This window comes from Oncorhynchus nerka, linkage group LG16, assembly GCF_034236695.1.
Source record: "Oncorhynchus nerka isolate Pitt River linkage group LG16, Oner_Uvic_2.0, whole genome shotgun sequence".
NCBI lineage: Eukaryota > Metazoa > Chordata > Actinopteri > Salmoniformes > Salmonidae > Oncorhynchus > Oncorhynchus nerka.
Genome location: NC_088411.1, coordinates 781,074 through 793,746, shown reverse-complemented (window position 1 = coordinate 793,746; position 12,673 = coordinate 781,074). Strand labels below are relative to the sequence as shown.

The window sequence follows — 12,673 nt, the reverse complement described above, 5'->3', positions numbered from 1 at the left end:
ATTTCAGGCTTCAAACGTAAAGATATAAAACTGTATTTTTTTGTGAAGAATCAACAACAAGTGGGACACAATCATGAAGTGGAACGACGTTTATTGGATATTTCAAACTTTTTTAACAAATCAAAAACTGAAAAATTGGGCGTGCAAAATTATTCAGCCCCTTTACTTTTAGTGCAGCAAACTCTCTCCAGAAGTTCAGTGAGGATCTCTGAATGATCCAATGTTGACCTAAATGACTAATGATGATAAATACAATCCACCTGTGTGTAATCAAGTCTCCGTATAAATGCACCTGCACTGTGATAGTCTCAGAGGTCTGTTAAAAGCGCAGAGAGCATCAGGAAGAACAAGGAACACACCAGGCAGGTCCGAGATACTGTTGTGAAGTAGTTTAAAGCCGGATTTGGATACAAAAATATTTCCCAAGCTTTAAACATCCCAAGGAGCACTGTGCAAGCGATAATATTGAAATGGAAGGAGTATCAGACCACTGCAAATCTACCAAGACCTGGCCGTCCCTCTAAACTTTCAGCTCATACAAGGAGAAGACTGATCAGAGATGCAGCCAAGAGGCCCATGATCACTCTGGATGAACTGCAGAGATCTACAGCTGAGGTGGGAGACTCTGTCCATAGGACAACAATCAGTCGTATATTGCACAAATCTGGCCTTTATGGAAGAATGTCAAGAAGAAAGCCATTTCTTAAAGATATCCATAAAAAGTGTTGTTTAAAGTTTGCCACAAGCCACCTGGGAGACACACCAAACATGTGGAAGAAGGTGCTCTGGTCAGATGAAACCAAAATTGAACTTTTTGGCAACAATGCAAAACGTTATGTTTGGCGTAAAAGCAACACAGCTCATCACCCTGAACACACCATCCCCACTGTCAAACATGGTGGTGGCAGCATCATGGTTTGGGCCTGCTTTTCTTCAGCAGGGACAGGGAAGATGGTTAAAATTGATGGGAAGATGGATGGAGCCAAATACAGGACCATTCTGGAAGAAAACCTGATGGAGTCTGCAAAAGACCTGAGACTGGGACGGAGATTTGTCTTCCAACAAGACAATGATCCAAAACATAAAGCAAAATCTACAATGGAATGGTTCAAAAATAAACATATCCAGGTGTTAGAATGGCCAAGTCAAAGTCCAGACCTGAATCCAATCGAGAATCTGTGGAAAGAACTGAAAACTGCTGTTCACAAATGCTCTCCATCCAACCTCACTGAGCTCGAGTTGTTTTGCAAGGAGGAATGGGTGTGCAAAACTGATAGAGACATACCCCAAGCGACATACAGCTGTAATCGCAGCAAAAGGTGGCGCTACAAAGTATTAACTTAAGGGGGCTGAATAATTTTGCACGCCCAATTTTTCAGTTTTTGATTTGTTAAAAAAGTTTGAAATATCCAATAAATGTCGTTCCACTTCATGATTGTGTCCCACTTGTTGTTGATTCTTCACAAAAAAATACAGTTTTATATCTTTATATTTGAAGCCTGAAATGTGGCAAAATACTTTCGCAAGGCACTGTATGTGAGAATGCTATTCATTGACTACAGCTCAGCGTTCAACACCATAGTGCCCTCAAAGCTCATCATTAAGATAAGGACCTTGGGACTAAACATCTCCCTCTGCAACTGGATCCTGTACTTCCTGACGGGCCGGCCCAGGTGGTAAGGGTAGGGAACAACACTGATCCTCAATACGGGGCCCCTTATTGGTGCGTGCTCAGTCCCCCCCTGTACTCCCTGTTCACTCATGACTGCATGACCAGGCACAACTCCAACACCATCATCAAGTTTTCCGATGGTATGCTTGATCACCAACATCAATAAGAGGTCAGAGACCTGGCCGTGTGGTGCCAGGACAACATCCTCTCCCTCAACGTGATCAAGACAAAGGAGATGATTGTGTACTACAGGAAAAGGAGGACCGCGCATGCCCCATTCTCATCGACGGGGCTGCAGTGGTTGAGAGCTTAAAGCAGATTGAGAGCTTAAAGTTCCTTGGTGTCCACATCACCAACAAACTATCATCATCCAAACACACTAAGACAGTCGTGAAGAGGGCATGACAAAGACTATTTCTCCTCAGGAGACTGAAAATATTTGTCATGGGTCCTCAGATCCTCAAAAGGTTCTACAGCTGCGCCATCAACCTGACTGGTTGTATTACTGCCAAACCTGGATAACACTGGGCCAATTGTGCGCCGCCCTATGGGACTCCCAATTACGGCCGGTTGTGATACAGTCTGGATTCGAACCAGGGTATCTGTAGTGACGCATCAAGGGTGTACAAGGGTGTACATGGGTGTACTTTGTATACAAGATAAGAGTGCAGTACCTTCAGCACAGCTGTCTGGGTCATGAGTCTGTTGTAACCAGGCTGACACCTTCCCATTCACCCCAGGGTTGACCGAGGGAAACTCTGACAGTGTTGGTGCAGCTGTCTCTACCATGTAAGAGCCTGTAGTGCTTTGGTAGTGTTGGTAGGAAGACTGGTATACGGACGAGAGAGAGAGAGAGAGAGAGAGAGAGAGAGAGAGAGAGAGAGAGAGAGAGAGAGAGAGAGACAGACAGACAGACAGACAGACAGACAGACAGACAGACAGACAGACAGACAGACAGACAGACAGACAGACAGACAGACAGACAGACAGACAGACAGACAGACAGACAGACAGACAGACAGACAGACAGACAGACAGACAGACAGACAGACAGACAGACAGACAGACAGACAGACAGACAGACAGACAGACAGACAGACAGACAGACAGACAGACAGACAGACAAGACAGACAGAGAAGAAAGAGAGTCAATACAAGACTATGAACTACCATCATTACCAACAGAGACTGGATCTCTACAAAGAGAATTTACCACGTCCTGCATGCCGTTCCGCTGTGCTAGTCCAGCCACACTGGTGCCCTGGGACAAGGCCTGGAGGAAGCCATTGTGCACTTGAGCAGCCTCGTTCTTCTTGAACATGCGGTGGGCACTCAGCTTGGTCACCCAGATGTAGAACAGTTCATGACTCTTGGCCTAGGAGACGAAAGAACAGGAAGAGTGGCGTCAAGTTCATTTTTATTACTACAGGCATCTAAAAGTAATCCCAAAAAGATAATCCAACTCAACTGTTCTTCAATTTAACCTTGGACAATACTCAACTTAGTTTATTAAGTTGTTTAATCATAATGTACACTACCGTTCAAAAGTTGGGGGTCACTGAGAAATGTCCTTGTTTTTTAAAGAAAAGCATTTTTTTTGTCCATTAAAATAACATCAAATTGATCAGAAACACAGTGTAGACATTGTTAATGTTGTAAATTACTATTGTAGCTGGAAACGTCAGATTTTTTAATGGAATATCTACATAGGCGTACAGAGGCCCATTATCAGCAACCATCACTCTTGTGTTCCAGACGCCTCACACGTCCTCAACTGGCAGCTTCATTAACTACTACCAGCAAAACACCCGTCTCAACGTCAACAGTGAAGAAGCGAATCCGGGATGTTGGCCTTCTAGGCAGATTTGCAAAGAAAAAGCGATATCTCAGACTGGCCAATAAAAAGATTAAGATGGGCAAAAGAACACAGACACTGGACAGAGGAACTCTGCCTAGAAGGCCAGCATCCCGGATTCGCCTCTTCACTGTTGACGTTGAGACTGGCGTTTTGCTGGTACTATTTAATGAAGCTGCTAGTTGAGGACTTGTGAGGTGTCTGTTTCTCAAACTAGACACTCTAATGTACTTGTGCTCTTGCTCAGTTGTGCACTGGGGCCTCCCACTCCTCTTTCAATTCTGGTTAGAGCCAGTGTGCCCTGTTCTGTGAATGGAGTAGTATACAGTGTTGTACGAGATCTTCAGTTTCTTGACAATTTCTCACATGGAATAGCCTTCATTTCTCAAAACTAGAATAAACTGATGAGTTTCAGAAGAAAGTTATTCGTTTCTGGCCATTTTGCACCTGTAATCGAACCCACAAATGCTGATGCTCCAGATACTCAACTTGTCTAAAGAAGGTCAGTTTTATTGCTTCTTTAATCAGAACAACAGTTTCAGCTGTGTTGACATAATTGCAAAAGGGTTTTCTAATGATCAATTAGCCTTTTAAAATTATAAACTTGGATTAGCTAACACAACGTGCCATTGGAACACAAGAGTGATGGTTGCTGATAATGGGCCTATGTACACCTATGTAGATATTCCATAGAAAAATCTGCCGTTTCCAGCACAATAGTCATTTATAACATTAACGATGTCTACACTGTATTTCTGATCAAAAATGTGCTTTTCTTTCAAAAACAAGGACATCACTAAGTGACACCAAACTTTTGAATGTTAGTGTATGTAGCACAGTCAACAAGCTAAAATAAGGTGAAAGGGATGGGGCATACCTTCATGTGATATAGAATGTCTCCTGCATCCAAATTGATACGATTGGATTTCTTGTTGATTGACATGACTGCAAGGCTGATATCTAATGAACCATGGAGCTTTCCCCTTGTGATCTTTAAAGTAAAAAATAAGTGCTTTCCATTATTAATGGGGAGGTTTTCATAATTTAACTAAAATATATAATTAAGGGAATGTGCACTTACATCTTGTTGGGTTTTGGAATATCGCAAGATCCCTGTTTCCAACACAAAGTACCTCTGAAAGTAGGATAAACACATGAATTAAGGCCAAAATGAACTAATTTCCAAAATAGTGATGAATGGACAGTTTGCTGACCTTGTGCCAGCCTTTCAGGGGCCATTTTCTCCTCTTGAGGAGGTATCCTTCACAGATGCCTGGGATGGTCAGGTCCTGGGGGTTGTCACCTGACGTCAAGTCCACCTGAAGGTCGTCCATCACCTCCCAATCTTTAATGTTCTGAGGGTGAGACAACACCATAACAGACACATCAACAACCATCTAGAGACAGTCCAGTTGTTTGTAAAATGTTAACATCCAGTTTGAAGTTTTGTTTGGATATTTGATATTTAAACAAGTGCAGGATGGGCCTAAAACTCCTTACATATAGAATGTAATTAGTTCTGTCAGTGACTGTGAATGTGTTGATTGTTTATTGAATTTGTTGATGTTGATTCTTTGTCATTGTGACTCTCTTGGTGGAAGAGACATACTGACCCGGGAGTGACGGGAGGAGGCAGTGCTACTGCTCCGAGAGTGGGTGGGCTTGTTGCAGGTGGGAGGGGTCTTCTCCAGGCCACTCATCAGCGATTGGCTGCGGTTGAGCGTGGCCCCGTAAGGATTTTGAAATGATTCCATTTTTGAAATTATAATGTCAGGCTTCCCTCCCTTGTGTTAATGGTAGATTTTTCAGTGAGACTGTCCTGCTACAAACTCCCTGTCATCTCAGGAGGGTATGGGTCTGAGAAAGAAAGCAAAACACATGAAATGTGAGCAATAATCAAACAACCTTTACAGAACTAAACTATGACTTATGTGGACAACACAGACACTGTACGTGGGAGGTTTTGAAATAGTTGTTATTTAAGATGATCTCAATGGCATCTCAACAGAGCTGCATTCTTGGCCGAAAAATAATACTAAATCCTATGCACCCTTCCCCCAGGTGTCCAACACACCCGAACACTGACACAAATCTGTGAAACATACTAAACTTCGGAGGACTTGAGGGGACTCACTCTAATCTGGTTCCCAGAGAGATGCTTCACTTGAACACATGGCCTAGGCTTACCTGGATTGTACTGGATCTACCTTGTTCACCTCAGAAAGACTGAATTTTGTCAGTAAACAAATACTCTCTCACTAAAGACAAATCTATGCAGTGCTATAATTCTGCAATAGTAGCCAACCTCACATCAACATCTGGGGTAGACCAAATGGGTGTGGAAAGGGACCATCAGCACTGGCGTGTAGCTTTTTTTTAGTAAATTGCCCATACTGAATTGGACAATTGTTTGCTGCAATTATGTGAATAAGAGGCTGAAGAGACTCTTCAACATGTTTGATTCACAAATCTCTTGTCTGAGGTCGTTGCATGAAGATATGAGGCCTGTATTCATAACTTGACAGCAGGTGTTTTTTCTAAAATACTAAAACCCCATCTAGGTCTTGGCAAATGGTTTCAATGGGGGCTTTATAGATCCCTCTCAGCCTTGAACTACAGGTATTTGTGCTACTAAGCTATTTAAGATCAATGTCAGATTTCCCATCTAGTGTAATAACCATTTCCATTTCAATATACAGTAAAGGAAGAGCCATGATATCAGAGGCCATTGCCTGTAGGCTGGTAAGAGTTGTGCTCACTTCCTCCCAACAGGCTGGGAATCTGAGAACAGGATTAGCAACCTTCCTTCTAATTGGCTTAGCCAAGTCTTTTTTAGCAACACCCCGCCTGCACATGCAATAATGACATCACAAGGCAGAGAACACTGAAGCTAGTGGTGACAACAAAACAAAGTTTGAGGCCTATGTATGGGAGTGCTAGGCCTATGCAAAAGTGACACGTCTACAGCCATCAAAAACACAATAGATGATGTGTGTTAGGCTGTGAGGCTGTGTGTCCATGTGCACCCATGCAGGCTTGGCTTGGCTTGGTGTTACATGTGATGGTTGAGGACAGAGGTAGGGATGGGTGCCTCTCTGACCTCAGTCAGGAAAGCATGTGGCAGGAACTGGATAATGAGATTTGCTGCTAGCCAAGCTTCAAGCTTGCTTACTCAACACAGAAAAATACACAATTACAGTGCATGCTCCGTGTATTGCCTTGCATGGCATTTTTAAGCGGGCAATTTCTCCATTGGATTATGAATACTATGTGGGGATGTTGCATGCTAGGTGATGTTTATGGTTTACATTTGATCACACCAATTATCTATATGTTCAAGGGACCACTTCCAACTAACTGAATCAATTTATTTTATTTTGACAGGGAGTCAATGAAGGATGAAGGATATGTCAAAACCGTCAAATAGGCCGGCACGATCTAAACGTGAATCGATTCACAATTGCAACTAAGTTCTAGAAACATAAGGCCCTCTACTTTCATTATCACGTCAAAAGGATAAATGTGTCACACCCTGATCTGTTCCACCTCTCTTTGTGATTATCTCCACCCCCCTCCAGGTGTCGCCCATCTTCCCCATCATCCCCCGTGTATTTATACCTGTGTTCTCTGTCTGTCTGTTGCCAGTTCGTCTTGTTTGTTCAAGCCTACCAGCGGTTTTTGTATCAGCTCCTGCTTTTCTCCCCATCTCTCTTTTCGCATCCTCCTGGTTTTGACCCCTGCCTACACTGAGCCCGCCCGCCTGACCACTCTGCCTGCCCCTGAGCCTGTCTGCCATCCTGTACCTTTGCCCCACCTCTGGATTACCGACCTCTGCCTGACCTGAGCCTGCCTGCCGTCCTGTATCTTTGCCCCTGTTGCTCTAATAAACATGTTTACTTCGACACGGTCTGCATCTGGGTCTTACCTGATTCCTGATAAAATGCTAAATATACACATGTCCTGACGTATTTCATACCCATAGTAACCTTACTATAAGGTTATTATCGTAAACTAAAAATGAAACTAAAAAGAATCATGAAAAAACTATTTAGTAAACTGAAATTAAATAATTAACAAACCCATTTGAAAAACTAAAACTCTACTGAAACTATTATCTTTGACTCCAAAACTAACTAAAATAAAGTAAAAATCATGAATTATGTTCGTATACTACATAGACACACCCGGCCTGCACAGCAGTGTAAAGGAAAACTGGAATATAACATTGCAGATAAAGTTTGGAATGACAATTTCATGTGTACAACATCTAAAGAGCTGCATCACTATACTGAGAGCTTTGCCGTCTCTAAAAGGACGATTCACTGTTGGGGTAAGTTTCTCAAAAACAAGTGAAATCTCAAAAAAGATGTCTGGACCTTTCTATAACATACAAAAAATAGAGATTTGGTTGTAAAAATACAACTTCTCCTTTAGGCCTCGCCTTTAATTGCTCTTTGTTGTTACGGAAATGTACCCACTACTACGGTTTACTTTGTGCATCTACGTCATCTCGATGAGTCTACGTTTATAACTAACCAAACCTATGACCTGACCCATCACTTTATGTATTACTGCCTCACAGTGGCAAGAAGTTATATCCCTAAAAGTACAAAAACTATAGGCTACAACCCATAGCGGAGTGGCTGCGGTTCCGGATTTTCAGGAACCCAACTTGCTCTTTGCGGAGATTTCTACGCATGCGGGATCCATTAGTCTACCTCCTTTCAGCTGCTGCTCAGTGCTTTCACTGTGAGTTCACAGATAGAACAAGGGGCCAGCTGTTTCACTGTATGTATACATCTGTATGGAGTGAGGTGGCACTGGGCCGACATTCGGATGATTTTCTCACCAAAGAAAAGTCCGATCTCAATACAGTTTTCTATTCCCAAAACTATTATCAGTTGCAAACAGAGTACACTAAGTTTTGTAGACGTGACCCTTTGCCAAAATATTGTTTACAAGGTGTGCAAGGGTAAATTTAGTTATTGTATACGTGTACTTCACAGAGAATGCGTTCCCTAACAGAAATATGCAAATACATGCTAGAACACGACAATAGGATATCGCTAGCGCATGCTTGGCTCTGCCCACCTCCTTGCTTATTCTGCTCACTATGCTTAATTTACTCCCATTGAAAACGACACAGATGAACTATCTTGGGTTGGTTGTAAATATCTTTGGTGACTCCGCTGCTGCTTGAACACAAATCAGTTCGAACAAACTTCCAACTGGGCACAAACTGGTGGAATCAACGTTGTTTCAACGTCATTTTCCAACGTATGTTGGCGTGGAATCTACATGGAAAGTACATTGTACCTTCAAAGGGGAATTAAGAACTATACACAGACCCCTACACTTTTTCCACATTTTGTTACGTTTACAGCCTTATTCTAAAATCGATTAAATAAAAAAAGAGCCTCATCAATCTACACACAATACCCCATAATGACAATGCGAAAACTGTTTCTTTACATTTTTGCAAAAATAAAAAACGGAATTACCTTATTTACATAAGTATTCAGACCCTTTGCTATGAGACTCGAAATTGAGCTCAGGTGCATCCTGTTTCCATCGATCATCTTTGAGATGTTTCTACAATTTGGAGTCCACCTGTGATAAATGTAATTGATCGGACATGATTTGGAAAGGCACACACCTGTCTATATAAGGTCTCACAGATGACAATGCATGTCAGAGCAAAAAGCAAGCCATGAGGTAGAAAGAATTGTCCTCAGAGCTCCAAGACAGGATTGTGTTGAGGCACAGGTCTGGGGAAGGGTACCAAAACCTTTCTGCAGTATTGAAGATCCCCAAGAACACAGTGGCCTCCATCATTCCTAGAGCTGGCCGCCCGGCCAAACTGAGCAATCGGGGAATAATGGCCTTGGCCAGGGATGTGACCAACAACCCGATGGTCACTCTGACATAGCTCCTCTGTGGAGATAGGACAATCTTGCAGAATGATAACCATCTCAGCTGGTGCTTCAACAAAGTACTGAGTGAAAGGGTCTAAATATTTCAGTTATTTGTATTTTTATAAATTTGCAATCATTTATACAAACCTGTTTTTGCTTTGTCAGTATTGGGTATTGTGTGTAAATTGATGAGGGGAAAAACTATTTAATTCATTTTAAAATAAAGCTGTAACAAAATGTGGAAAAAGTCAAGTGGTCTGAATACTTTCCGAATGCACTTTATCAAACAGTAAATGACGGGTATGCAAAAAAAACATGTATTTTCTTCTGTTGGTAACCAGTTCATAATAGCAATAAGGAACTTCAGGGGTTTGTTTTATATGGCCAATATACCACGGCTAAGGGCTGTGTCCAGGCACTCCGTGTTGCACTGAACAGACCCTACCCGTAGTATTTTGGCCATATACCACACCTCCTCTGGCCTTATTGCATAATTATACCATTGCATTGTTGAATACTCGTTTCTGATTAGCTTGATGGACATTCTATTATTATTTTCCATAGAAAGCGTAGCCCCTTGACTATCCCTTACATAATGCACGCTCTAGAATGCCCTTCAAGCCAATCAGAAACAAGTATTCAACAATGCCATGGTATTAGCGATATTGAATTGTGTTTGGTTGTCAACGCAACCAAATATCAACATTTGAAGGAGATATATATTTTACTTGGATAGTTCCATCTGTACCACTGTCTGGATTTAATTCCAGTTTGTTTTCAAATGAATAATGTATATGTTGGATTCACATCTCCATTTCAAAAATCTAAGTTAAAGAATAGGATGTTTGGTTGAGATGGAGACGTGAATCCAACATATCAATTATTCATTGTAGACAAACTAGAATTAACGCCAGACAGTGGCACAGTAGCACAGATGGAATTATCCAAGATAAGTATCATTCAAATGTTGATATTTGGTTGTGTTGACAAGGAGATGATTGTGTACTACAGGAAAAGGAGGACCGAGCACGCCCCCATTCTCATCAACAGGGCTGTAGTGGAGCAGGTTGAGAGGTTCAAGTTCCTTGGTGTCCACATCAACAACAAACTAGAATGGTCCAAACACACCAAGACAGTCGTGAAGAGGGCACAACAAAGCCTATTCCCCCTCAGGAAACTAAAAAGATTTGGCATGGGTCCTGAGATCCTGAAAAGGTTCTACAGCTGCAACATCGAGAGCATCTGGTTGCATCACTGCCTGGTACGGCAATTGCTCGGCCTCTGACCGCAAGGCCACAGCCCAGTACATCACTGGGGCTAAGCTGCCTGCCATCCAGGACCTCTACACCAGGCGATGTCAGAGGACGGCCCTAAAAATTGTCAAAGACCACAGTACGCTGCTGCTACTCTCTGTTTATCATATATGCATAGTCACTTTAACTATACCTTCATGTACATACTACCTCAATTGGGCCGACCAACCAGTGCTCCCGCACATTGGCTAACCAAGCTATCTGCATTGTGTCCCGCCACCCACCACCCGCCAACCCCTCTTTTACACTACTGCTACTCTCTGTTCATCATATATGCATAGTCACTTTAACCATATCTACATGTACATATTACCTCATCAGTCTGACTAACCGGTGTCTGTATGTAGCCTCGCTACTGTAATTTTTACTGTTTTATTTCTTTACCTACCTATTGTTCACCTAACACCTTTTGTGCACTATTGGTTAGAGCCTGTAAGTAAGCATTTCACTGTAAGGTCTACACCTGTTTGTATTCGGCACACGTAACAAATAAACTTTGATTTGATTTGAAATAGCTGTGCAGCGACACTTCCCATCCAACCTGACAGAGTTTGAGAGGACCTGCAGAGAAGAATGAGAGAAACTCCCCAAATACAGGTGACCCAAGCTTGTAGCATCATACCCAAGGAGACTTGATGTTGTAATAGCTGCCAAAGGTGTTTCAACAAAGTACTGAGTAAAGGGTCTGAATACTTATGTAAATGTGGGGGGGTTAAATAAATTTGCTAAAATTGAAGAAAAAAAAACTGTTTTTGCTCAGTCATTATGGGGTATTGTGTGTAGATTGATGAGGGGGAAAAAACAATTTAGTCCATTTCAGAATAAGGCTGTAATGTGGAAAAAGTAAAGGGGTCTGAATACCTTCCTAACGCACTATATAGGTTCGTACCTAGGTTTTGCCTTTTGAATTCGATTTTTTTTTATTAAACACATTTTTAACTTCTTCCAATGACTTGCCAAACCTTGGTCTGATCTGTCGAGTCTGCTTTGCGACGCGTTCCTGGAAGTATCGCGATGTTGTGCCTCTGGGATTGAAAACTCTGATGCCACTGTCTGACAATTGCGTGAGTGTACCACAGACAGGGTGAAGGTGGTGATCAAACAAGTGAGTCAACTTGCTATGTGGTTAAATAATACAAACTACTTGTTATTCTCAAGAAAGCACTATGCAAAAAGGCATAACCTTGGGCCTCATCACAAGGGTTAAATAGGGGCAAGGAGGCTCTTATCTAAAGCCCATTATGAATTATTGTCCCACACAACTTGACTCATGGTCTGAACTGAACAAAACCATTTTAATTAAGCATTGCACAAGTTTAAAATGTGGGATATTTTTTCTCCAACCATCCATTGATTAAACATCTCCTTCATAGCCATAAGATCCTAGTCTGATTAATGATGTGCTTAATAAAGTGTTTAAAAAAATGTATTCTATACTAGCCAAATCTATAATTATCTGATTTATTGCAATATTTTTGTCCAATATCAACACTTTGAAATAGGTCAACCCAATAAATACTGTAGCTTGTTTTGGTTATGTGGTTGTTTGTTTAGTTGGCTAAAGTGTGAATGTTGAAATTGCAATTCATATACAATTCTTGGAAATTCCCCTTTCCTGAAAAGTCATCTCGTCAAACTACACATTCAATAAATGCAAATATCAGTCTGTGTGCTTACCTGAAGTTCATGTGTGACCACTCTCATCATGGTAATTATCTTTTCTTCAAATGTCCAACAAACTTTGTGATTTCCCATTTGTTTGTCAAATCACAGAGCCTTACCATATCGTTGACCATGGCTTTCTCAACAAATATGCGGGAAAAACAAGAAATGCCTTCAAAAAATGTTGGAGAAACGGCCAATGACGGCTTCCCTGTCCTCAAGCAAATGAGTAAAATGTGCATCCCCCAAATCCATG

General features: G+C 41.8%; 1 protein-coding gene across 1 annotated transcript in view; it reads right to left on the bottom strand.

The window, feature by feature from the left end:
- Positions 1-12,673, bottom strand: part of LOC115143893 (oxysterol-binding protein-related protein 7-like) — a 23,249-nt gene extending 10,576 nt beyond the window's left edge. Inside the window, exons 1-7 of the mRNA XM_029684336.2 lie at positions 12,433-12,673; positions 5,141-5,384; positions 4,742-4,882; positions 4,609-4,662; positions 4,405-4,518; positions 2,886-3,047; positions 2,347-2,500 (exon numbers count right to left, since the gene is read on the bottom strand). Coding sequence (XP_029540196.1) covers positions 2,347-2,500; positions 2,886-3,047; positions 4,405-4,518; positions 4,609-4,662; positions 4,742-4,882; positions 5,141-5,281 — 766 coding nt within the window. The 5' untranslated portion in view covers positions 5,282-5,384; positions 12,433-12,673. The remainder of the gene's footprint in view (positions 1-2,346; positions 2,501-2,885; positions 3,048-4,404; positions 4,519-4,608; positions 4,663-4,741; positions 4,883-5,140; positions 5,385-12,432) is intronic.